The 26209-nt window shown below is 47.2% G+C and overlaps 1 protein-coding gene and 1 long non-coding RNA gene across 4 annotated transcripts; both read right to left on the bottom strand.

Annotated features, from left to right (window-relative positions):
* Positions 1-56: 56 nt before the first annotated feature.
* Znf142 (zinc finger protein 142) lies at positions 57-26209 on the bottom strand. 3 transcript variants are annotated; one of them, XM_042679207.1, is made up of 10 exons: positions 25980-26209; positions 25747-25856; positions 23743-24056; positions 16033-16632; positions 13234-13392; positions 10940-11764; positions 7309-7486; positions 3627-6546; positions 2577-2682; positions 57-960 (listed from the first exon to the last, which is right to left on the bottom strand). In XM_042679207.1, the coding sequence occupies exons 3-10, from the start codon at positions 24026-24028 to the stop codon at positions 491-493; spliced, it is 5544 nt and encodes a 1847-aa protein (XP_042535141.1). In that variant the 5' UTR covers positions 24029-24056; positions 25747-25856; positions 25980-26209; the 3' UTR covers positions 57-490. The 3 variants fall into 3 exon arrangements, with proteins under 3 accessions (XP_042535141.1, XP_042535140.1, XP_042535142.1); XM_042679206.1 differs by having other exon boundaries at positions 25747-25829; XM_042679208.1 differs by having other exon boundaries at positions 23743-24053; positions 25747-25829.
* On the bottom strand, positions 20618-21325 carry LOC122107462. The gene is made up of 2 exons (XR_006147355.1): positions 21235-21325; positions 20618-20760 (listed from the first exon to the last, which is right to left on the bottom strand). It is a non-coding gene; the product is annotated as an uncharacterized LOC122107462 (long non-coding RNA).

Genomic DNA, 26209 nt, shown 5'->3' with positions numbered 1-26209 from the left:
CTAAGACTAACCAAGTTCTAAAAGGGGACAGGACAAACAGGGTGAAAGCTCGTAAGCATTGTTTAACATGCTTTATGGTTATTAGGCACAGTAGCACATGCAGTTAGATACAACTGTTTTAAAATATACTAAAAGAAAAAAGGGCTAGATACAGTAAGAAGGAAGATGGAGTGGACAGACTGGACAATATCAAGATCTTATAGCCAGGATTCTGGTAAAATGATGGCAAAGAAACTGGAAATTCATCCCCATGTAACACAGAGCACCTCAAGAGGAAATCAATGTTTTGGTCCATGTCTCTCTTTTATATAGGCATTAATTTCAAAGAATAATGCTCAGAGTCTGGTGGGAATTGAGAGAGTTCTAGTATAGTAACATCCCAAAGCCAAAGCCAGTTCTCCCTCAGGCCTGGTACTCCTTAGGCCAGCCCCATCCCACTGTGTACATGTAGGACCGTATGTTCTTCCTGTCTGGGAGCTGCAGAAGGCACTCAGCCCTCAGGTCCTGTGGTAGGTACTGCCGGAGCAGGAGGGCTGGGATTCTCCAGCTTCACATCATGCAGGTGCACTGTGGGGGTGGTGGGGTCTTTGCCCACACCTTGGTTGGGGTCAGCCTGGTCAGGGTGGTGCCTGCGCACATGTTTGACCACCTGGAACTTCTGCTTGGCTTTGTAACTGCAGAGGCGGCAGAAGAAGGGATGGCGGTCGGTGTGGGTGAGGGCGTGGTGGCGCAGGCCAGCAGCCCAGCGGAAAGCGCGGTGGCATACGTTGCACACGTAGGGTTTGGCCTCACTGTGCTTCCGCAGATGCGTGCGCAGCAGGAAGCGTGTTTTGAAGGCCTTGCCGCACTGTTCACACATGAAAGCCCGTGCCTCACGGTGCCGGGTCTCTTGGTGTACCCGTAATGCATCGGCACGGTTGGTACGGTACTCACACTCAGGACACCGGTATGGCTTCAGTCCTGCAGGACAGGGAACAAATCACCACTGAAGAGGATAGAATAAGGTTTAGTGGGCCCTAAGAGTCACTATGGTACTAGGATATAAAGAACACAACAAGCTGACTAAGAAGACTCTATTTTTTTTTTTTTGGTGCTGGTACTGGGGCTTGAACTCAGGGACTTGTGCTCTTGCTCGGCTTTTCCACTCAAGGCTGGCGTTCTACTATTTGAGCTACACCTCCACTTCTGGCTTTTTCCTGGTTAATTAGAAATAAGGAGTCTCTCATATTTGTCTGCTAGGGAACCATGATCTGCAGATCTCAGCCTCCTAAGTAGCTAGATTACAGGCATGAGCCACCAGTCCTGGCTAATGACTGTATCTTTATATTTGGAATATATGTGTGTGTGTGTGTGTGTGTGTGTGTGTGTGTGTGTATATCTTTATATTTGGAATATATATATGTGTATATATATGTGTATGTATATATATATATATATGTGTGTGTATATATATATATATATACGTTCTGTACCTTTCTCTCAGCACAGCTCTTGTACACACATAGGTTTCCAGGGAATGCTGATGCCTAAGTTAACTGCTAACCAAGCAGCCATTTGATAGTAGAGAATAGTCAAATACGGTAGGGTTCAAACTGGACAGTTACGATCCCAATCTTCTTTGGGAAATGGGATACTTAATAGTTTTGGGGAATCCATTTTTACTCAAAAAGTAAAAAAAAAAAAAAAAAAAGCTAAAGAAGGAAGAGGCAAAATTGAAAGCAGAAGCGCTCAGAAGCAGAGGCCTTGGAATGCATCCAGTCACTTCCCCCATATATGGGGAACCATTTTTTTGTGATCACTTGCTCACACAACCATTGATGTTTTACAAAGAACACATAGTCTCTGGGATCCACATACCCAGCAGCAGGATACTCTACATTTTCTCCTTTGTATTCATGACGTTCGCATCATATTTTTACTTAGTTTTTAAAAATTTTTTTGTTTTTAACTTTTTAAGTTTATTGTAGGGGCTGGGAAGGTAGCTCAGTGGTAGAGCGCTTGCCTTGCATGCCTGAGGCCCTGGGTTCGATTCCTCAGCACCACATAAGCAAAAAAGAAAAAAGCTGGAAGTGGCTCTGTGACTCAAGTGGTAGAGCACTAGCCTTGAGCTGAAGAGCTGAGGGACAGCGCCCAGGCCCAGAGTTCAGGCCCCACGACTGGACCCCCCCCCAAAAAAAGTTTATTGTAAAGTTGATGAACAGGAGTGTTACAGTTATATACATAAGGTAGTGAGTACATTTCTTTTTAAACACTATTATCACATCATATTTATGTAGGAATCAAGTATTTGCCATCAAATTTGAGTTCTCAGGGGTGGGTGACCTTGTACCACAATTACTTGAGAAGTTTTTGCAAAATACACATGTGTCCAGGCTCTTGAGTGTGCCCCTCTTCTATTTCCAATAGATGTACAGTGGTTTGGGAGTCCCTTTGATACACACTATCCCAGCCTATCTCCTATCCCCAGAGTGAAAACTGCCTGGCTCTGAATCTGAGCAAGGATAGATGCCACGTGGTGTGTGGGTATACGGTATATGGGGAAACCCTTCAGGTTTGTCAAGGTTACAAAGACTTACCTGTGTGCTTGGTCATGTGGTACTTGAGCTGGTTGACCCACTTGCACTTGTAGCCACACTCAGGACATAGGTACTTCCGTTCCTCCTTGTGGATTCGCATGTGGTACTGGAGAAGGAAGTAGCAAATATGTGTGCCACTTGGGACTCATGAAATTCGAGTAGGGACATGTAGGCTGAGAAGGTGTTAGTGCATGGCTCTGTGGCTCTCTCTCAGCCTTTCCATGCCCTCCTTGGACTAGCGAGGCCTCCCACAATGGCGCCAGCTTAATCCTTTTAGCTTTTTCCTAGGCCTGCCCTGACTGTCTCAGCTCTGCTTCTTACTATCCATGTTCTTTTCTTTTCTTTCTTTCTTTCTTTCTTTCTTTGTTTTTTGCCAGTCCTGGGGCTTGAACTCAAGGCCTGAGCACTGTTCTTGAGCTTCTTTTTTTTGCTCAAGGCCAGCACTCTACCGCTTGAACCACAGCAATACTTCCAGCTTTTTCTTTTTTTTTTTTGTCGGTCGTGGGGCTTGAACTCTGGGCCTGGGCGCTGTCCCTCAGCTCTTCAGCTCAAGGCGAGCGCTCTACCACTTGAGCTACAGCGCCACTTCCGGTTTTCTGGTGGTTTATTGGAGATAGGAGTCTCACGGTCTTTCCTGCCCGGGCTGGCTTTGAACCGCGATCCTCAGATCTCAGCCTCCTGAGTAGCTAGGATTACGGGCGTGAGCCACCAGCGCCCGGCTAGTTCCAGCTTTTTCTATGGATGTGGTACTGAAGAATTGAACCCAGAGCTTCATGCACGCCAGGCAAGCACTCTACCACTAAGCCATATTCCCAGCCCATCATCTCCACCAAACTACTATATGCCTTTATCATATGTGGCAAATGTGTCTTATAGAATTTCATCTTTACAAAAATCTTATCAAGTTGGTTACATATGATTCCCCTTTTCACAGATGAGGGACCTGAGTCCTGTAGAAGGAACTTGAACAAAGTCATATAGCTAATATGTGCAAGAGTTAGGACTAAAGAACCCAGAGCCTATTCCTTGCTGTGTGGCCCCTGACCCTACCTTAAGGCGAGAGGGGTCAGCACAGGCGTAGGGGCAGAGGTGGCAGCGGTATGGCTTCTCCCCCGTGTGGATGCGGCTATGCCAGGTGATCTTCTGCCGGTTCTTGGTGCTGTAAGCGCAGTCAGTACACTTGTAGAGGCGGGTGCCTCCGTGCCCCTTCACGTGGTGATCCAACACCAGCTGATGGCGACACGCAAAGTCACAAAAGGGACAGTGTAGGGGGGGCTGGCTAGCATCTCTGTCCCCATCGGAGGCCGCTGCAGAAGTCTCCTCGTGCTGTTCCAGGTAGTGCTTCACCAGGCCCACCCGCTCCCGGGCAGCAAAGTCACAGAGCTGGCAGCGGTGGCTGAAATGCTGCTGTCTCCGGTGCTCATCCAGAGCGAGCCGGCTGGAGAAGGCCTCCTGGCAGGCCCCACACTCTAGCCGTGGGTGCTGTTTCCGGGTGTGTCCTCTCAGGCTGGCAGGGCTGGGGCACAGCAAACCACAGTGGGAGCAGCGCAGGGGGCCCTCACTGGCCTCTGCAGCAGAGCCAGGAGCAGGCTGTGTGGACTCGGGGTGTCGCCGCAGAGCATGCTGCTTGAGTGCTGTCTCTGAGCTGAACTGGGCCTCACACTGGGTGCAAGAAAAGGCTGGGGTGCCCTGGTGGCAGCTATTGACATGGCGTGTGATGTCATGACGAAGATAGCCACTATAGTCACAAAGTGGACAGAAGTGGGTGGGTGTTTTGTCGTGGACCCTTAGTCGGTGCAAACGTAGTTTCGAGTTGGTACCGAACGTCTGGGAGCAGGAACTGCAAGGGATGCGGCCAACACCTGTGTGGCGAGACTGGTGAGCCTCTAAGCGGTACCGCCGGGTGGTGGAAAAGTCACAGAAAGGACACTGATGAGGCTTCACCCCCTCGTGCTTGAGCCGCCGGTGCTGCTGCAGGCACCGACTCTGCTTACAGGTGAAGCCACAGTCTGCGCACTGCAAGGGGGGCCGGGGACCCCGGGCAGGGTTTGCAGCGGGGTGCCTCCGCTTCTGGTGGAGTCTCAGCGCAGTGGCAGCAGGAGCAGTGAAAGGGCAGAGGCCACAGTGCAGGTCTCCGGACTTTCCAAGTGCGCACCCCTGGGTCTGGTGAGTCCTCAGCGCCCGTTCCTGTTGGCAGCTAAAGGGACACGTAGGGCAGAAGAGAGGGCCCTTTGGTTTCTCAGTCAGACTGGTATCCCCACCACCAGGGTTAGACTCTGGACTCCTGTTACTCAGGGGTGCAGTGTCCCCACTGCTCACAGAAGACACAGCAGGGCGGGTGTGGGAGGACCCTCGCTTTCCTCTCCTGCCACGTCCTCCTCGACAGCCCTCCGTCACATGAGAGGTGATAGAGGAAAGCCGAGAACAAAGGAATGTGCAGGAGTTGCAATGGAACTTGCCCTGGTCAAAGTGGAACTTCTCGGGGCTTTCTGCAGATGACGTATTTCCTATAGGAGGCGCTGGAGAGCCAGAAGGTGTGGCAAGAAGCTCCTCTTGGTCCCCTGGCTCCCCGGGGAGTTCAGGGACAGCTTTGGGAAGCTCTAGCTCTGCCTCAGAGGGTACCAGTGGGGGCTTCACACTTTTGGCATCTTCTGAGGCCTGGGTGGCCGGGAGCTGAGTGTGCAGGGCAGTGGGAGAACGTGGTCGGGGCAAGCCCTTGTTCTTTCTGAGCAGAACAGGGCACTTCTTCAGCAGGTGGGTACTGAGGCCTCGCTGCTGTTTAAAGCTAGCTCCACACTCGGGGCACAGCAGGGGCTCTCGGCGGCCCTGGCATCCTGATCTGGAGTGCAGCTTCAGGGCCTTCTCCCGGCGAGTAATAAAAGGGCAATGTGGACAGCGGAAGGCCTGCCCCTCTCCCTGGATCACTACCATCTGCACACGTCCCTCTAGCACCAGTGCCTCTGCTTGTTCTTTATCCTGCCTCCGCAGAACCTTTAGCAATGATTCTGACTCAGGGAACTGAGGCGAGGGGGTCATCTCAGCGCATGGTGTTGCCTTGAGGGTTCCCACCCAGCTGTTAGGAGCCTCCTCTAAGAGGGGAGGATTTCCAGGGGATTCAGGGACTGACTTCTCCGGAGTGGGCTCTTCTTCAGTTCCTAAGCTAGGAGTCCCCACACATTCACAGTGAGACAGTGCTTGCCCTTCCAGTCCAGCTGGCCCGTCCAGTTCCATTGGTCCTGAGGGATCCAGGGGCCTGAACTCCACAGGGGCCGTTTCGGTGAGTTCCTCAAGGGGTGGCTCAGCCACAGGTTCCAGCTCTACTCCCAGAGCCTCTAAGTGTAGTGTGCAGCCACCTTCCTCCACTTCCCCTGGGCTGGCACTGCCTTCGAGACCGTCCCCATGAGGAGCCTCACTCTCTTGTCTCCTGGTGCTGATGTCATCCCTGGTCTCTGGAAGGGTCTGGTCCAAGCTGGGGTCCACCACAGTCTCATGTTCATGGCCTGGCTCCTGAGGCTGGGAAGATAGCTGACTTGAGGGTTCTGAGTCTGGTGGAGGTTCCAGGCACTGCCTGGTCCCCTCTGACTCAAGGCTGGCACTGTGGAACTGCAAGATCTGTTCTCCAGGCACGTAACCGTGGGCCTTCCGCTTGTGGAAGAAGAGTGTGGTATTGCTGAAGGTGCGGTAGTCGCAGAGTGCACAGTGGAACTCTCGGAGCCGGGTGTGCTTGCAGTTCTCATGGCTCAGCAGGGCCTGCTTGTGGCGGCTCTGGTAGCTGCAGTAGCGGCAGGGGTAGAGTGGGGCTGGTGTGCCAGCGTGGTGCTGGGAAGCCATGTGCTTCTGAAGCTCGTACTTCCGCTTACAGGCAAAGGCACACACTTCGCACATCAGGGTCTTGCCCTGGTGCCGCAGCTTGTGGCTGCTGAGCTGATCAGCCCGGTGGCAGCGATAGGAGCATTGGTTGCACTGATATCTGGCGAGAGGGAAAAGAGGTGGGCAATCACGATGATTAACCAGTCACAACGGCTAATAATCATCAAATACTATGGGCCAGGCTCTGTACCCTGTATTGTACAAGCATCATTTACTTTCTACTACTGTAGGAAACAGACATTTCTATTTTATAGGCAGGAAGACCGAGGCACAGAAGCTAATGACCTGCCGAAGGTTGTGAGTGGAAGAGCTTGTGTTCTAACTCATATTCCATATTGCTTCCTAAAGGAAAATAATGATGACTCAGCACCACCTGCTATGGACTGCTAAGGTGTGCCAACATGGGTATAGCTAACAGGGTGTATGGGTCTTGGGCAGACTCTGGGCCTACTTCTCATGTGCCCATACAGGCATGAAAGCTAGAGAGAACTCCCCTGTCCTCCACCCCAGCCAACAGTGCCCCTAAGTGAGAGGAACTTGTCTGGCATTGGAAGCATCCATTTGGTGCCGTAAGTGGATATTCTCTCCCCTTCCCAGGACCAGACCCTGCAAAGCCAAGTGATACTTGATGCTCTAGCCTATCCTCTAGGTCTATACTCCCTCCCAAGGCACAGAGAGCTCTCACTAGGCAGAGTGGGCCACAGGCATAGGGGCCAGCTGTAGGCAATGGAGATGGCTGGAAGAGCCTGATAGGCAGACTCTCCAGGGACTGGAGAAGGCAATAGGGCCTGAAGCTGGATCCAAGGATGCTAGTTTGGCATAGACTCTTGGGATAGAGGTGGAAGCATGTGTGTACTTGTACCTGAGGTCCCCTGCGTGTTTTCGCATGTGCACACTGAGGTAGTGCTTCCACTTGGTGACATAGCCACATTCAGTGCACATGTAATCCTTGGTGTTGGAGTGAGTCAGCATGTGCTTGGATAGATAGCTCACATCTCGGCACGTGAAGTCACACAGCTCACATTTGTGAGGTTTCTCACCTATTATTGGGGGAAAAGGGTTTGGATAAGAGAGGAAAAGAAACAGGACAGATCCAGATCCAGATCCAGTGAGTGGCCTTACCATTTCCTCCAGCAAGCTTCCCCTGATGTCAAGCAGGATCAAGAGCTTCATGTGTTACCTGAGGTATGGAAACTGTAACAACAATCAAGGCTGCTTCACAGCGCTCTCCAACAACTCATCCTACTTCTATGCCAGTGAAAAGAGGACAAAAGCTGAGCTTTTCCAAACTAGCTCTAAACCGGGTGCCGGCTGCTCACGCCTGTAATACTAGCTACTCAGGAGGCTGAGATCTGAGGACCCCGGTTCAAAGGCAGCCCAGGCAGGAAAGTCCCTGTGAGGCTCTAATCTACAATTAACTATTCAAAAGCCAGAAGTGGCACTGTGGCTCCAGTGGTAGAGCCTTGAGCAAAAAAGCTAAGGGACAGTCCTGAGTTCAAGCCCCATAACTGACAAACAACAATAACAACAAACAAAAAACAGCTCTAAAGTGCACTCTTGATTTGTTATATAGTTTGATGGTTTGCTAGCTCAAACGGAAAATGATTCCTCTAGACTAATTCTTTTTAGTTTTCTGGAGCAGAAAAATAAATTAGGTAATGAGCATAGTGGTTAAAAACTCTAACTCTGGGGGCTGGGAAGGTGGTCAGTGGTAGAGTGCTTGCCTTGTATGCACAAGGCCCTGGGTTCGATTCCTCAGCACCACAGAAGCAGAAAAAGCAGGAAGTGGAATGCCATGGCTCAAGTAGTAGAGCACTAGCCTTGCCCAGGCCCCATGGCTCAAGTAGTAGAGCACTAGCCTTGCCCAGGCCCCATGATGGACAAAAAAAACAGAAACAAAAACAAAACTCTAACTCTGAGCCAGGTGCTGATGGCTCATGCCTTAATTCTACCTACTCAAGAGGCTGAGATCTAAGGGCTGCAGTTTAAAGCGAACCCCAACAGGAAAGTCTGTTAAACTCTTTATCTACAATTACCCACCCCTGCAAAAAAAAAAAAGGAAAAAAAGCTAGAATCACAGCTATGGCTCAAGTGGTAGAACGCTAGCACTGAGCTAAAAACTCAGGCCCTGAGTTCAAGCCCCAGACCAGAACAAAAACAAAAATACCCCTCTAACTCTGCATTCCAACATTTATATGGTGCTTACTCTGTGCCAGGTACCTTCCTGAGCACAAATGTCTCCTGTCATTGAAGCTTAATAACATCATTATGAGGTAGGTGATATTATCACTATATGAGAAAACTGAGGAACAGAGACATTATACAGCTATTAAATGGTGACCTTGAGTAATCTGCTTCTGCGTCTCCAAAAATGAAGCAACACAGATAACTGACTTTGCATGATTTTTTTGAATAATAAATGAGATATTCCAAAGTTGTCTAGTGAGAACTCAAGGATGAGTTATTACTTGAGCCACATCTCCATCCCAGCTTTTGGGGGTAGGAGGTTGGTTTGATTTTTGTGTGTCAATACTGAAGCTTCAACTCAGGGCCTCTCATTCTTTTTTTTATTTTTTGTCATTGGGCATAGGGCTTAAACTCAAGGCCTGGGCGCTGCTCCCCCTGAGCTCTTTTGCTCAAGGCTAGTGCTTTCCCCTAGTGCTACCACTTTCTACTTCTGGTTTTTGAGTGGTTAATTGGAGATAGGAGCCTCATGAGGACTTTTCTGCTGGGGCTGGCTTCGAATTGTGATCCTCTGATCTTAGCCTCCTGAATAGCTAGGGTTACAGGTATGAGACATGAGCACCCTTTTTATTTTTGTTGTTGTTATTTTAAATATAGTTTTATTGTTATTATTAAGGGATTTTTTTTTTTGGGGGGGGGGTCCGGTCCTGGGGCCTGAACTCTGGGCCTGGGCGCTGTCCCTCAGCTCCTCAGTTCAAGGCTAGCGCTCTACCACTTGAGCCACAGCGCCACTTCCGGCTTTTTTCTTTTCACTTATGTGGTGCTGAGGAATCGAACCCAGGGCCTCAGGCATGCAAGGCAAGCGCTCTACCACTGAGCCACCTTCCCAGCCCATTATTAAGGGACTGTATAGAGAGGTTACCATTTCACAATTCAGGTAATGTGTCTATTTCTCCTTTAGACAATCATACCCCTTCCTTCGATTTCCCTCGTTTCCCCCTCTTGTCCTGCCCACAAGTTGAACAGTTCATTTTCTACATACTGAATACTACAACTACATTTGTTCACTCTCCCTCCCTTTCTGCAACCCCCCTAAAAAGCAGAAAAAGAAAGTAAGTACATACAAACAATACCAACAACAACAACAACATAAACAACCCATGTTTCCATTTCCTGGAATTTGTTTCGATAAAAAAGTATTTTATGGGCTGGGAAGTGGCTTGCCTTGCATGCATAAGGCTCTGGGTTCGATTCCTTAGCACCACATAAGCCGAAAAAGCCAGAAATGGCACTGTGGCTCAAGTGGTAGAGTACTAGCCTTGAGCTGAAGAGCTGAGAGACAGTGCCCAGGCCCAGAGTTCAGGCCCTATGACCAAAACAAAAAGGCATTTTACATGTTCAGGGGAGTTATGCCTTTGGGTTCCTCACCTATTGGTACCCTCCTTTGGTCTGACTATATGTGTATATATGTGTTGCTCAGATTTTTTGCTCTTGACTTTCAATCACCACTTAAGCCAGGCCTCTGCCTCCTAGCCCAGAATGTTTGCTGGTTAGCTACAGAAAAACATCTCATGGACTTTCCTGCCTGGGCTGACTTTGAACTACAATCCTCAGATCTCAGCTTCCTGAGTAGCTAGGATTACAGGTGTGAGGCACCTTAACACCCAAAACTATAAAAATTGTCCCCTCAAACCAGTTTTAGAAGGAAATTGTTTCAACGTCCTGTTAATCCATGGAGGTTTACATAGATCACAAAGGGGATGATCCTGTAGCAGGAAATCTGATTGAATTGCATTTAAAGCTTCAGTAATGCTAGTAGCCAATTAAGAGTCTGAGATGAAGCAAATGCAAATTCCAGGTCACTAGTGACATTCTTATTTTAGTGCCTTAGATGCCTTAGTGCCTTGGGAGGCCAAGATGCATATGGTAGCTAAGTCTTCCCTCCTCTTCTCTCTCAGATATTGAATTGTGAAAGCAATTACCTATCCTGGTTTGTGTTTCTTCATCTAACAGGCAGGCTATTCATGTGCCCATATATGTGACCACTGATGGTTGAACAGGGCAGAGGTAAAGGGTAAGGCACAATAGCCTTGTGCTTAGAGCACAAATTACACTGCCTGGATTCAGATCCTACCCTGACCATTTTATTAGCTGAATGACACTGTTCACAAGCAAACTCAAGATACTAAATACGCCCAGAAATTCTACGGCAAAAGAAACAATGTATGCAAAGCCTTTCATATGACATCTCCTATGTGGTAAAGTTTCCTCATCATTATTAATTACCATAATAATGGAAACCATCTCACCGGTATGCAGTAGCATGTGTCGAATGAGCACCCTCTTGTGGGCAGTGGCAAAGTTGCACTCAGGACACTGGTGGATCTTTTCATGAGCATGCATCTTGCCTACGTGGTCCTGGTAGGCTACTGGGTTGAAGGTGGCAAAGGGGCAAAAGGTACACTGCAGCTCTTCACTGCCTGGATGGCCTTGTTTCTTATGTTTGCGGAATAAGTGCTTATTGGAGCAGGCGAAGTCACAGTGGGGGCAGTGGAAGGCATAGTGGCTCTTGTGGTGAGCCTCCATAGCTTCAGCTGTGGCAAAGAGCATTGGACATGAGTGATGGCGGCACTCCACAGCCCGCACCCCGTGGGTCTCCTTCAAATGCTTTATAAAGGTCTTGCGGTCAGGGGCTGCAAAGCTACAGTCCTCCTGAAAGCAGCGGAGGGGTGACGGCTCTGCTGCAGCTGCTGCTGTATGGCTCTTGAGGTGCTCCTTGAGTGCCTGGCTGAGGCGGAATTCCTCCCGGCAGACGGGACAGGCGTAGGTGTCTGAGTAGAAGTTGGAAATATCCTCATGCATGCTGGCCATATGGCGGTTGAGAGCATTCCTCTCAACTGCACTGTAGTGGCACAGCGGGCAGCGGTGGGCCTTCTCACCCAGCTCTCGCAGCAGGTGGGTCTTGAGTTTGCTCTTGCTGGTGAAGAATTTCTGGCAGTTAGGACACTGGAGGCTGGGGTCTGGGAAGTGGAGGTGCAGGTGCTCTACTAGGTGGGTCCGCTTCTTAAAGCAGCGCTTGCACTCTGAGCACATGTGTGTCTTGAAGAGGGACTCAGTGCCAGAAGTGACATCCCCTGTAGGAAAGAGGGGTTGAGGGTGAGATTCTTCAACTGCTCAGGGGATGGCCAGAAAAGGAGTCACAATTTTTCCAGACACAAATATTGTGTGGCCTCCTCTCTAGGAAACCAAACAATACATTTACAAACATAATCTCAAACAAGATGAGAAAATCAGGTATTCAGAGAAACTGAACTAAAAGGACTTCTTACACCTTGCTATGGCCTGTTTCTAAGATTTGTCCCAGTCATCCACTATTCCTGAACCTAAAGCTGCTCAAAATAATCTGGATGAAGCATTCTTCCCTTGCTGTTCTTATTTGGCAGGAACAGGACTGATTAGAAAGAACTCTAAAAGGAGTAAATAAAAAAGAACAAAGAATAGTCTCTAACTTTTCAACATTTGTTGGGTACCACAGATTCACACCTGTAATCCTAGCTACTCCAGAGGATCCAAAGGATAGATGTCTGAAGCCAAGTTGGGTAAAAAAAAAAAAAAAAAAAAAAAAGTTTGCAAGACTCTATTTCCAAAATAACCAGAGGGGCTGGGAAGGTGGCTCACTGGTAGAGCGCATGCCTTGCATGCCAGAGGCCCTGGGTTCGATACCTCAGCACCACATAAGCAAAAAGAAAAAAGCCGGAAGTGGCCCTGTAGCTCAAGTGGTAGAGCGCTAGCCTTGAGCTGAAGAGCTGAGGGACAGCGCCCAGGCCCAGAGTTCAGGCCCCACGACTGGACCCCTCCCCCAAAAAACAAACAAACCAAAATAACCAGAATAAAGCTTGTCTGAAGTCATGGCTGAAGTAATAGACAGCAGAGTAATAAGCAAGCTTAGCAAGTGTGAGGGCTGAGTTGAAACTTTGGTACCAGCAAAACAAAAACAAAGATAAATAAAATAGAGCTGGGTTTGCTGGTTTATAGACAACAGTAGTAAATGTGAGATCTTTCCTATTGGTCTCACAGTAAATATATTCCTGTGGGATGAGTTTCAGATATGCTAGTTGAGTTAGAAAACTAGGAAGCAAAGATTCAGAAAAAGTTATGCCAGTAAAACAGTGCTAATCACCAGTAACTTTTGATATTATTAATTTTTTTATTATGTACAATTACATGAGAAAGGTAATGAGCATATTTCTTATCAAGTATTTGTTGCCTCCTCCTTTGTTTCCCCTTCCCATCCCTGCCTTCCCATCTCTCCCCCCACCCCACCCTGATATACTTATACTATGAAAATCACTGTTCCTTCCATGAAAAAAGTTTTTCCTACCTGACTAAATCTGGCCCAGAAGAATAAGCTGTAAACCCTACTTTGTGTTTCTAGAGTCTTGACCCATTTATCATTTCCCACAAGACCTTGACTGAGTCAAAGCAAGATAGATATTCAGAAAGATGTGAATTAAGTATCAGAAACCAACCCTAGAGTTCCAATGCCAGGCTTTTTCCTACCTGGTCCTCCCCACAACCAAGAGCTCACACCTTGCAACATTACCTTCCAACTGTGAAGTCTCTTGACCTTTATCCAAGGCTTTCTGGGAGTCCTGGGTGCCACTCTCTTCCTCTTCCTCTACATTCTCTTCCACAGCTGACTCCTGTCCAGGCAAACATGTGCCTGCTTCCTTTGAAGGTTCTGCTAGAGGCAGTCTGGGAGCTGGAAGCACAAAAACTGTGATGCTCAGAGGGGCAACTGACAGCATTGAAAACTTGTATTGCTACTGGCTAGTACAATCCTCCTCCTCCTCTTTTAGCAGAAAGGGACCTTGAGTGCTAAATAAGTATACAGTTGTCCTTTGCTATATCATGGTTCACTTATTGCAGCTTTATATTTCGGGTTTTTAAAAATATATATCTAGGGCTGGGAAGGTGGCTCAGTGGTAGAGCGCTTGCCTTGCATGCCTGAGGCCCTGGGTTTGATTTCTCAGCACCACATAAGCAAAAAGAAAAAAGCCGGAAGTGGCGCTGTGGCTCAAGTGGTAGAGCGTTAGCCTTGAGCTGAAGAGCTGAGGGACTGCGCCCAGGCCAAGAGTTCAGGCCCCACGACCGGACCCCCCCCCAAAAAAAAAATATCTAATTCTGCATTGTGGAGCTTTTGCTATATTGTGGGATTTTTCCATATATATTTGCACATATATATATAGGTATTTACATAATATTTATGATTTTAGGGGCTGGGAAGGTGGCTCAGTAGTAGAGTGCTTGCCTTGCACGCATGAGGCCCTGGGTTCAATTCCTTAGCACCACATAAACATAAAAAAGCCAGAAGTTGCGCTGTGGCTCAAGTGGTAGAGCACTAGCCTTGAGCTGAAGAGCTGAGGGACTGCGCCCAGGCCAAGAGTTCAGGCCCCACCACCGACCAAAAAAAAAAAAAAAAAATTATGATTTTAATTATTTTTGCCTAAAAAATTTAAAACAATATAAAAATATTATTTAAGGTTAAAAAGAGAGTAGGAAAGGTTTATAGAAAGTGGAGTTTATAAACTCCACTTTAAATATAGAAATAATAAAAATATAATGCTGCTACTTTGCAGATTTTCACCTATTGCATGGGTCTCTGGAACATAACTCCCATGATAGGTGAGGGATTTCTGTATTCCCACTCAAGACAAGGGAATCATGACCAGAAACCATTCTCAATTCAGTTTTAAGTAAGCATAAAGCCTCAAAGCCCTGGAAAGTCAGAGCTCTGAGGACATTTGGATTTGGACTGAGAGGCAGAGGATAGACTGCACTTTTTGGCTCAGGTCTCCAGGGTTAATGGCCTAGATGGCTCAGGGTAGGTAAACATCTCTCCTGATCACTCAAGTGTTCTAATGAGAAACCCAACGTGGCAATTCAAACCCTATCTCCTATCTCCCAACAGAGAGTTGCTTCAGAAAGGTAAACAGGTATATGTCTTTCCCAGGAAAAAGATTTTCTATTCAGACATTAGGGCACAAGTGGGTCTCCAAGGCAAGTTCTTATCACATTCTTGTCCTCTTCTGGCTGGTTTTCTCTATTTTCTACTTTGAACTCACAGTCTCATTCATACTTGCCAGGCAAGCACTTGATTACCTGAACCAGTTTTTCTCCTCTCTACCCTTCCAACTCCTCCTTCTCCTCCTCTTTCCCTCCCTCCCCCCTTCCCCTCCCACCTTCTGTTCTTGCCAATTCTGGCCTCAGATTGTGATCCTCCTACTTATACCTCCAGAAGGGATCATAAGCACAAACCACTCAACCCAATTTGTTAACTGATATCAGTTAATAAGTGTTGTGCCCCTGTGACTCCTCCCCCTCCCCAGCTCTGCCCCAACCACCAGAACTGGCCTTGTACTACAATCTTCCAACTTCTGCCTTCTGAGTAGCTAGGATTACAGGTGTGAGTAAAAGAATCCTGTAAGGATTCTTTCAAAAATAACCCGTCACTTCTCCTAAAGGAAGTCTACAAACATACTATTGATCTTAAATGGGTCAGTAGAAAATATTGCTTAATGCTTGTGGCTCACACCTGTAATCCTAGCTACTCAGGAGGCTGAGATCTAGGGATCACGGTTCAAAGCCAATCCAGGCAGGAAAGTCCTTGACACTCTTATCTTCAATTAAACAACAGAAAACTGGAAATGGCTCAAGTGGTAGAGCGCTAGCCTTGAGCTGAAGAGCTCAGGAACAGTGCCCAGGCCTAGAGTTCAAGACCCACAACTGACAAAAAAAAAAAAGAAAGAAAGAAAGGAAGGAAGGAAGGAAGGAAGGAAGGAAGGAAGGAAGGAACGAAGGAAGAAAGAAAGAAAGAAAGAAAGAAAGAAGGAAAGAAGGAAAGAAAGAAAGAAAGAAAGAAAGAAAGAAAGAAAGAAAGAAAGAAAGAAAGAAAGAAAGAAAGAAAGAAAAAGAAAATATTGCTTAAGTAATTTCAGGTTACATGTAGCCTAAGCCAAATTTCACCCAGTGTCACGGACAAATATTTCTCCCTTTGCCATATATTGACTGGTTCAAGGCTTCTAGATGCTTTCCCTTATTCAGTAATTCCATCCTCCCAAGCCACCATCCGGATTCCCTTAAACTTTTTTTGGCTGGTCCTAGGGCTTGAACTCAGGGCCTGGGCTCTGTCCTGGGCCTCTCAGTGCCACTTCCAGCCTTTTCTGTTTATGTGGTACTGAGAAATTGAACCAAGGGCTTTATGCATGTTACGCAAGCACTCTACCACTAAGCCACAATCCTAGCCCCAATTCCCTTATACTTCTATAGGAAATGTCCTTCCTGTAGAAGACATTGCAGCTACATTTCAGGCAGGGGATTTTCTAGGCCTCTGGCCTCATACCTGGCAGCAGCTCCCGGGATGGAAGTGCCTGAAGAGCAGAAAGTTCCCCCTGTGTTTTGGTCCCATGGCTCCGCTGATGCTGCCGGAAGAGTTTGACGTTGGAGCCCGTGAAGTTGCAATGGCTGCAGTGGAAAGGATAATGGGCCTGCCGGTGAAGCTCCATTCCCTGCTGGCTCCCAAAAAGCAGGGGGCAGCCCCGGAAAGAACAGGGCACAGGAACTGCTTTGTGGGTCTGCCTCAAGTGGTGTTGCAGACCCTGACGATCTTCAGCAGAGAACACACAGTCAGACTCTGGGCAAGAGAAAGTGCTGGGAGTGGTCCGATGAATCTTGAAGTGGCTCTTCAAGGCCTGAGGTTGGGCAAATTCTTGTCTACACACAGGACATGGCAGGGGGCTATCTGGCACGCTGAGGCCATGCAGAGGGCCATGGAGAGTGAGGTTGTTGGGGGGCAGTTCTACAGAGCGTGGGGGGGTAGGAAGGTCTTGCACAGGTTGTGTATGGGTCTCCGTGCACTGGTGCAGGGACAGCAGAGTGGGCTCTGCAAAGCTCTGTTCACAGCGCTCACAGAAGTACACCTCCACCACTTTTACCAAGACACCTGTGGGCAGAGGACAGACAGAGAAAAGCGTAGAATCAGGTGGAATGAGACATGCAGGAGTTAACTACCAGTAGGAATGTAGATGAATCTTTTCATAGTCATGGAGTACAGATGGACCTGAAGTCTGGCTCTGTACCTTAACTGTTAGCCAGGTCAGACAGTCTTGTCTGGCATATGTGTTTAGGTTCCTAGTGTCTAGTACAATTCTTTTTGTTGGTGGTGGTGGTGGTGGTCGTGGGCCTGGGCACTGTCCCTCAGCAATTCAGCTCAAGGCTAGTGCTCTACCACTTGAACCACAGCGCCACTTGTGGCTTTTTTTTTTGTCGGTCATGGGGCTTGAACTCTGGGTCTGAGCACTGTCCCTCAGCTCTTCAGCTCAAGGCAAGTGCTCTACCGCTGAGCCACAGCGCCACTTCCGGTCTTCTGGTGGTTTATTGGAGGTAAGTGTTTCATGGACCTTCCTGACCCAGCTGGCTTTGAACTGTGATCCTCAGATCTCAGCCTCCTGAGGAGCTAGGATTACAGGTGTGAGCCACTGGCACCCGGCTTACTTGTGGCTTTTTTTGCTTATGTGGTGCTGAGGAATCAAACCCAGGGCCTCATGCATGCAAGACAAGCACTCTACCACTGAGCCACCTTCCCAGCCCCTCTAGTACAATTCTTGATGCAAGATGGGTTTTAATAACTATGGTAAATGAATGAACATATAAAAATCAAATTCAGAAAGCATTAAGACATATATTGCCTAAATAAAAATTAGAAACTTCTAAGAGAACAATAAATTAGGAAGAATCTCTGTAATATACATGAACATGAATCACTTTCAAATTCTGTAAAGAATGTGTCAAAGGCACAGGAATTCAAAACATGGAGAACAACCCTTTTCAGAAGAGTATAATTATCTCTGTAATACCATTTTGTTTGTTCATGTTTAATGCATGGCAGGGGCTGCTTTGGTACTTCTTCCCTGACCAGTGTGTCCACTGGGCAGGCTTATCTCATTTTCCCAGTGAGGGCTCCTGTACCATCTTTTCTTTCCTGATTCATCTGTGTTGCTAATCTTTTAGATGTACCCACAGCTCTTCCCCCCCCCACACACACACATTTTTTTATTAGCACATATTAATTGTACAATTTGGGGTTTCATTGTGATATTTGCATATTTACCTACTTTATTACTCTCCCACCTTTGTTTTTTGTTTTTTTTTTTTTTTTTTTTTGTCAGTCTGGGCCTGGGCGCTGTCCCTCAGCTCTTCAGCTCAAGGCCAGTGCTCTACCACTTGAGTCATAGCACCACTTCTAGTTTTCTGGTGGTTTATTGGAGATAACAATGTCACTAACTTTCCTGCCTGGGCTGGCTTTGAAGCACGATCCTCAGATCTCAGCCTCCTGAGTAGCTAGGATTATAGTGTGAGCCACCAGCACCCAGCTTTTTAAAATAGATTCATTATGAACTTTCCACACATGCATACTATGTTTTCAATCATATTCTCCCAGCTTGCCTTTTGTTTTTTTGGTTTAGTCCTGGAGTTTGAATTTAGGGTCTAGGTTCTCTTCCTGAGCTTGTTTTGCTCAAGGGTAGCACTCTATCACTTTAACCACAGATCTACTTCCAGCTTTTTGGTAATTTATTAGGCTAAGAGTCTCATGGCCTTTCCTGCCCAGGCTGGTTTCAAACTGCAATCTTCAGATCTGAGCCTCATGAGTAGCTAGGATTATAGGCAGAAGCCACTAGCACCTGACATACCAGCTTGCCTTAAAAAAAAAAAATTGCTGCCAGGCACTAGTGGCTCACACTTGTAATCCTAGCTACTCAGGAGGCTGAGATCTGAGGATCACAGTTCAAAGCCAGCCTGAGCAGGAAAGTCTGTGAGACTCTTATCTCCAATGAACCACCAGAAAACCGGAAGTGGTGCTATGGCTCAAGTAGTAGAGTGCTCCCCTTTGAGCTAAAAAGCTCAGGGACAGCATCCAGGCCCAGAGTTCAAGCCCCAGGGCGACCAGGGACTCTCTATAAGGCCACCAGGCTTGCTGCTAGTAAAGCCATGATTGAAGCCCAGGCTAGTCCTATATTTATTCATCTGGTCCATTTTTTTAAATTGTAATTGTAATTTTTTGTTTTTGTTTTTTCCCAGAGCAGAGGACCAACTCAGGGTCTTGCACTTGTCAAGCAATGCTCTTCCAATGAACTAAATCCCCAACCCCTTATTGTTATTTTTTGTTTAAAGAAAAACTCAGCTGGGGGGCTGGGAAGTTGGCTTATGTGGTGCTGAGGAATCGAACCCAGGGCCTCATGCATGCAAGGCAAGCGTTCTACCACTGAGCCACCTTCCCAGCCCATGGCTCATACCTATAATCCTAGCTACTCAGGAGGCAGAGGATCATGGTTCAAAGCCAGCTCAGGCAGGAAAGTCTGAGACTCATCTCCAACTAACCACCAGAAAACCAGAAGTGGCACTGTGGCTCAAAGTGGTAGAATACTAGCGTTGAGCAAAGGAGCTCACAGACAGTGCCCAGGCCCTGAGTTCAAGCCCCATGACTGACCGAGAAAAAAAAAAAAAAAAAAGCTCAGTCAAGGGCAGGTGTCCCACATTTGTAATCCTAGCTACTCAGGAGGCCGGGATCTATGATCAGGGTTCAAAGCCAGCTGGGTGGGAAAGTCCATGATATTCTTGTCTCCAATTAACCTCAAAAAGCCAGAAGTAGAGCCGTGGCTCAAGTGATACAGTATTAGCCTTGGCACAAAAGCTTAGGGACAGTGCCAAGGTCCTGAGTTTAAGCCCTCGGTCCAGCACACACACTCTCCCTTTCTCTCCCTCCTCACCTCCCACCCTGCCCCCCATGCATACACACCAAGTTCAACTAGCAGGATATGGGGGTATACCTGGGGGGAGATAAGTAAGACTGAATACTATTTAAATAGATTATTTGCAACAATGAAAATAGAACAAGGAAACCTGTTTGGGACATTATTTCTTTTCTCTCTTTTTTTTTGGGTGGGGGGGGGGAAGCAGTGCTGGGGCTTGAACTTAGGTCTTGGGAGCTGTCCCTTAGTATGCTACCACTTGAGCCACACTTCCACTTCCAGCTTTTGGTGGTTAAGTAGAGATAAATCTCATAGCCCTCCTGGGCTCGCTTTGCACCTCTATCCTCAGAGCTTAGCCTCCTAAGTAACTAGGATTACAGGCATAAGACACCAGCACCTGGCTAAGGGCTGCTATTTCTTAGAGAGAAGGGTGCAGGTAACAGAATAGGTAAAATTGATTGGACTACAGTATAAACTTCTGTGAAGATGTAACCATGAAACACCCTTGTATAACTGATATAAACCAATAAAAACACACAGAACAAAACTGTTAATAATAAATTAATGAATAACAAAAAATAGACCTAGTTCAACATGGCAACTTAAATGATACCGAAGTTTACAAAGAATAACCATCTCTACCCTCACACACATGAAATGGACTGTATCCTTTCAATCATTTGACTTGTCTCCTCTTCTCCCCACCTCTCACCCCAATTTTCACTTGTTAAAAACAGAAGTTCTTTTTTTGTTGTTGTTTTGTTTTTCTTCTGAGTTAGGATCTTTCCATGTGGTCCAGGCTGGCTAAAGTGGCCTCCAACTCTCAATTCTCCTGCCTCTCAGCCTCCCTAATGTTACGTCTACAAATCATACCTAGCTATCAAAGACTAAAAAAAAAAAAATCTGGGCTGGGAATGTGGCTTAGTGGTAGCATGCTTGCCTAGCATGTATGAAGCCCTGGGTTTGATTCCTCAGTATCACATACACAGTAAAAGTTGGAAGTGGTGCTGTATGTAGCTCACATGGTAGAGTGCTAGCCTTGAGCAAAAAAAGCTTGGGGACAGTGCCCACCCAGGCCCTAAGTTCAAGCTCCAGGACTGGCAAAATAAAAAAGGACTAAGGTCATGGAGCACCATAAGACTTTATGTTTAAACCCTAGCATCACACACACGCACACAAAAATCTGTAAATACATTTCACTTTCTGTTGTTGACATCATGGTATTTCAGAACACTGATAAAGTAAAATGAAATTCTGCTCTGATGGATAGCCAAGATGCTTCCAGCCATTATAAATGAAGCTGGCTTTACATATCTCCATCCCTGTGTGTCTTTTTGTTGTTGTTGTTGGTCGTGGGGCCTGAACTCTAGGCCTGGGCGTTGTCCCTCAGCTCTTCAGCTCAAGGCTAGCTGACTACCACTTGAGCCACAGCGCCACTTCTGGCTTTTTTTCTTTTTGCTTATGTGGTGCTGGGGAATCGAACCCAGAGCCTCATGCATGCAAGGCAAGCGCTCTACCACTGAACCACCTTCCCAGCCCCATCCCTGTGTGTCTTTTTTTTTTTTTGTCGGTCGTGGGGCTTGAACTCTGGGCCTGGGCACTGTCCCTCAGCTCTTCAGCTCAAAGCGAGCGCTCTACCACTTGAGCTACAGCGCCACTTCCGGTTTTCTGGTGGTTTTATTGGAGATAGGAGTCTCATGGTCTTTCCTGCCCAGGCTGGCTTTGAACCGCGATCCTCAGATCTCAGCCACCTGAGTAGCTAGGATTACAGGCGTGAGCCACCAGCGCCCGGCTACTGTGTGTCTTTTATAAACGTTTCCCAGAATGGAATTCCCTGGTCACAGTATATATACTGTAAAATTTGTTATGTTGCTCACATATTTGTTATGTAACTGGCCTTCAAAAGCTCACATTAGCCGGGCGCCGGTGGCTCACGCCTGTAATCCTAGCTACTCAGGAGGCTGAGATCTGAGAATCCCGGTTCAAAGCCAGCCTGGGCAGGAAAGACCGTGAGACTCCTATCTCCAATAAACCACTAGAAAACCGAAGTGGCGCTGTAGCTCAAGTGGTAGAGTGCTCGCCTTGAGCTGAAGAGCTGAGGGACAGCACCCAGGCCCAGAGTTCAAGCCCCATGACCAACAAAAAAAAAAGTTCACATTAGGGCTGGGAAGGTGGCTCAGTAGAAGAGTGCTTGCCTTGAATGCATGAGGCCCTAGGTTCAATTCCTCAGCACCACATAAGCAGAAAAAGCCAGAAGTGGTGTTGTGGCTCAAGTGGAAGAGCACTAGCCTTGAGCTGAAGAGCTCAAGGATAGCTCCCAGGCCCAGAGTTCAGGCCTCATGACTGACCAAAAAAAGGTTCACATTAGCCCAGTGCTAGTGGCTCACGCCTGTAATCTTAGCTAGGCAGGAGGCTGAGATCTGAGGATTGCAGTTCAAAGCCAGCCCGGGCAGAAAAGGCTGTGAAACTGTTATCTCCAATAAACCACCAGAAAACTGGAAGTATTGCTGTGGCTCAAGAGGTAGAGTGCTAGCCTAGAACATAAGAGCTTAGGGACAGTGCGCAGGCCTAGAGTTCAAGCTCTATGACTAACAAAAAAAAGAAGAAGAAAAAAAGTTCACCAGGTGATGGTGGCTCAGGCCTGTAATCTTAGCTACTCAGAAGGCTGAGATCTGAGGACTGCAGTTCAAAGCCAGCCCAGGCAGGAAAGTCCATGAGACTCTTCTCCAATAAACCATCAGAAAACCAGAAGTGGTTCTGTGGCTCAAGTGGTAGAGCACTAGCTTTGAGCTAAAGAGCTGAGGGACAGCGCCCAGGCCCCAAGTTCAGGCCCCACGACCGGACCCCCCAAAAAAAATTCTCTTATGGTGTAACTTTTTGAAATTTAAAGATATTAATTCACTGTTACATATTAAAAATGTTTTCCCCCAGCTGTTTGTTTTGTTTGAGATAAGGTCTAGATATACATAGCCCAGGCTGGCTTAAGCTTGATATGTATCCCACTGAGACTCTTTTTTCTTTTACCACATATTAGAAATATTATATAGTTGTACTAGCTAATCTCTCCCAGTATTCTTTGCTACTATACTACACAGCTATGGGAAGTGAAACCACTGTAGCTGGACAGTAGCAGTTAAAAAACAGAGACATTAAGCACTGAAGGCTCATACCTGTAATCCTAGCTACACAGGAGGCTGAGATCTGAGAATTGTGGCTCAAAATCAGTCCAGGCAGGAAAGTCCATGAGACTTCTTACCACTACCACCACAACAAAAAAGCTAGAAGTGGAGGTTGTGGCTCAAGTGGTACAGCACTAGCCTTGAGCAAAAAAGCTGAGATAAGGGCTCAGGCCTGACTTCAAGCCCCAGGACCAGCACTATAATTTTTTTTTTTTGGGGGGGGGAGTCCGGTCGTAGGGCCTGAACTCTGGGCCTGGGCACTGTCCCTCAGCTCTTCAGTTCAAGGCTAGCGCTCTACCACTTGAGCCACAGCACCACTTCCAGCTTTTTTTCTTTTTGCTTATGTGGTGCCGAGGAATCGAATCCAGGGCCTCATGCATGCAAGGCAAGCGCTCTACCACTGAGCTACCTTCCCAGCCCAGCACTAAAATTTTTTTAAAAAGAAAGAAAAAACAAAACAAAAGGAAGTTACTTGAGAGTGTGGGTAGGGATGGGAATGGGGGAGAACACTGAAGGGATGACACTGACCAAGATACATTACAAACTAATTTGCTGAATTAAAACCCCTTTGTACAAGTACTTAAAGTTGGGACAAATAAAAAGGAGAATCTTTCTGCTAGGGTAAATACAAATGCTCAACTCTACCTCCTAACCACATGCCTTGGATGAGTGAAGTATGTGATACACAGGAAATTAGGGTGAGGAAATACCAGTTACCTCTGGAAAGCCCTGCCAAGACCAGGGTGGTGGAGCAGGCTTGGCCTTTTGCCTAATCCCTGGCTACAGTTTCTGTGTAGTAGGGTCAGTATGGGGGGAGAAGAATCCAAGGACTGTAAGAGTAAGGACAGCCAGAATTGGATTAAGGTGTCAGGAAAGAATTCTTTCTGGATTATTGCCTAGCAGATATGAAGCCCTCATAGGGATAGACTTTGCTACAAGGTTGTATACTACCTTGCCAGCCTTCCATCAACATACACCAACTGCAAACCAAATGACAACATCTCCAAGTATAAAAATAGCATGCTACCTTGTGTTACCATTTTCAGAGAGAAGTACCAAAAATAGCACAGACAAAACCTTTCAGGCTTGCTTGTCCCACTGGCTTGCTAGCAACTGTGCTTGTACCTGGGGTTTCTCCAGGAGCTCCTGGGGACAGCGTTCCAGCTACTGTTTCCACAATGATCTCCATGTTCCCTGGGCCCTCTTCAGTAGCTGTGGCTTCTACCAGTAGGCAGCCTGAGTCAGCAGGCAACGGTGCAGGGTCCCCAGAAGCACAGGTACTCGGGACAGGCCCCAGGATTCCATGGTTAGAGAGAGATGGGGGAATCAGCAATAGCTCAGAACACAGTCCATCCATCTCCCCAGTGCTTCTGGCTTGCTGGGAGTCCAATACAAGGTCTGTCATCACCATTGACTTGTGTGCTCTGGCTTCTTAACTGCTAACAAGTCAAGCAAAGGAAAAACAAGAAGAATGGTTAGAGCTTTTACTTTCTTCCAGGTTGGTATAGCACACAGTCCAATGCCTACCCATTTCGATAATTCTTTAACAGCAGCATGCCACACATTATTATCCTAAATAGAGGTTTTCTTTTCATGATAATGTTCAGAACAAATGATGATGGGGTCAATATTAGGAGAGAGCCAACAAGTTTTGGCCAATATACCAAAGACTATACATTATGTTTCTTTTCTTTTCTTTCTTGTGCTGGTCCCAGGGCTTGAACTAAGGGCCTGTGCACTATCCTTGGGATTTTTGTTCAAGACTAGAGCTCTACCACTTGAGCCACAGCTCCACATCTGGCTTTTTGGTGGTTAAATGGAGATAAGAGTCCCATAGACTTACTTGCATGGATTGGCTTCAAACCTGTATCATCATACTTCAGCTTCCTGAGTAGCTAGTATTACAAGATGAGCCACTGGTGCCTGGAAGATTGTATTTCTTGCTAGCTAAGTGACCTTGGTCAAATTATGAAGCAGTTTGAGCCTCAGTTTTCTTATCTGCAACAAAATTGGGTAACACTCAAGAATTTCAAAAGTCATTTACCTTTTACTGCTTGATCTTATTATTCCTCAGTGTCCATCTTGGCCCTTCTTTCATCATCTGGCCCCTGCTGACTTCCAGACATGTTTCCTACTGCTAATCCTACCTCTAAAGAGAGCTCTGAGCCAGACTTTTTTGCACCATCTCATCTTTTTGCTCTCACAGCTAGCTTGATGTGTCTTTTCTCCTTCTCAATCTCTTGTCTGACTAACCAACTCCTAAGAATTCTATAAAAAGCCGCACAAGGTCTGGAGGTGTGACTCAAGTTGTGGAGCACTTGCCTAGCAAGCACAAAGCTGTGAATTCAAACCCTAGTGGGGGGGGGGGGGGAAGCTGCAAAAATATCAAATATTTCCACTATGAAAGTTTCTTTTTTTTCCCCCAGGGCTGAGGACTGAACCCAGGGCCTTGCGCGTGCAGGGCGGGCACCCTTCCGCTGGGCTAAACTCCCAGCCCCTATGAAAGTTTCTTGAATTCTTAACTTTCTCTCTTTTGGAGTCCTGATGGCTCTTTTATCCATACCTCTAGCAAAAACTGTACTATATGATGCTCCATTGTTAAATGATCACTCTTACTTCCTATGTAGTTTTTTTGGTTCAACAACATTATCAATTCAATAAACAAAACCTCCAATAAACTATGCAAGACAAAGAAAAATAAAATTGCTAGCTTAGAACTGTGGACAGAACAGCATCAGAGTAAAGCTAGGTATCTTGTACCAAGGTATCAAACCAGTGGTTTCTCCCATGAAGTAACACATCTGGAGAGATTTCAAACACATTTAACTTACTGTATATACAGCCTCAAACCGGAGCACAATTGAGAAACGAATGAATGACAAAATGCGTGTCCTGTTATACATGGCTGAAGTGAGCTTAAGTAGAATCATTTTTGAAATGAATATTAATGATACTATTCGTGAAATCGAGTTACATATCTGAGTAAGGGCCAGGAGGCAGGTGAAAACTGCCATTCCTTGTTCTCCAGAATCCCTCGGCTCAAAAAATGGTGATCACTGGAATATAGGTGGCAGGAAAGTGCAATTCCACGATTAGAGGGATTCTTTGGAAACCCCAGCCCCCACTTACAGCATTGTACAGTTGCTCTGCGGATTTAGTTCAGTTCCCGGCACACGACCCGAGGCGTCGGCTAGATTGAGAACCTCCGCTGTCTGGAAGGCAGAGGAGACAGGTTGGCCCTGGAGAAGAAATGCGCTTACCTTGGGAACACGGGACCGAGAAAGAGAAAGGGCGAATTAAGGGGAGATGGAAGGCTTGGGGAGGCACCGAGGTTTCCACGGGTCTCTGGGCTCTTGACTCACCTCCTGGCCTTTGACAGATGCCGTCGCCTCGCTTCTCCGGGCCTCGGCTTTCCTAATCTGTAAAGTGGAAGCGGCGACAACGTCCACATGGTCCGGCGGGCGCCGGATCGCAGGCGTCAGACAACAGGAAGGGCGTTCAGTAACCTGCAGAGCTGGAGACGGTGCATCGTCACGCCTGGTCCTGAGAGGCAGCGGGGACCCGGGCGGGGTCCACGGCGGTGACGCGGGGC

This window comes from Dipodomys spectabilis, unplaced genomic scaffold (assembly GCF_019054845.1).
Source record: "Dipodomys spectabilis isolate Male_0828 unplaced genomic scaffold, ASM1905484v1 ptg000051l, whole genome shotgun sequence".
Taxonomy (NCBI): Eukaryota; Metazoa; Chordata; class Mammalia; order Rodentia; family Heteromyidae; genus Dipodomys; species Dipodomys spectabilis.
This window is presented reverse-complemented; position numbering and strand designations above follow the sequence as displayed.

Bases quoted from the DNA above. Each gene is read 5' to 3' on its own strand.
- Znf142 (XM_042679207.1), bottom strand. From the start codon at position 24,028: ATGGTGATGACAGACCTTGTATTGGACTCCCAGCAAGCCAGAAGCACT. The intron at 13,393-16,032 runs GTATGAGGCCAG...TTGTGCTTCCAG, and splicing joins ATCCCGGGAGCTGCTGCCAG to CTCCCAGACTGCCTCTAGCA. The intron at 11,765-13,233 runs GTAATGTTGCAA...TCTTTCCTACAG, and splicing joins AGAGACTTCACAGTTGGAAG to GGGATGTCACTTCTGGCACT.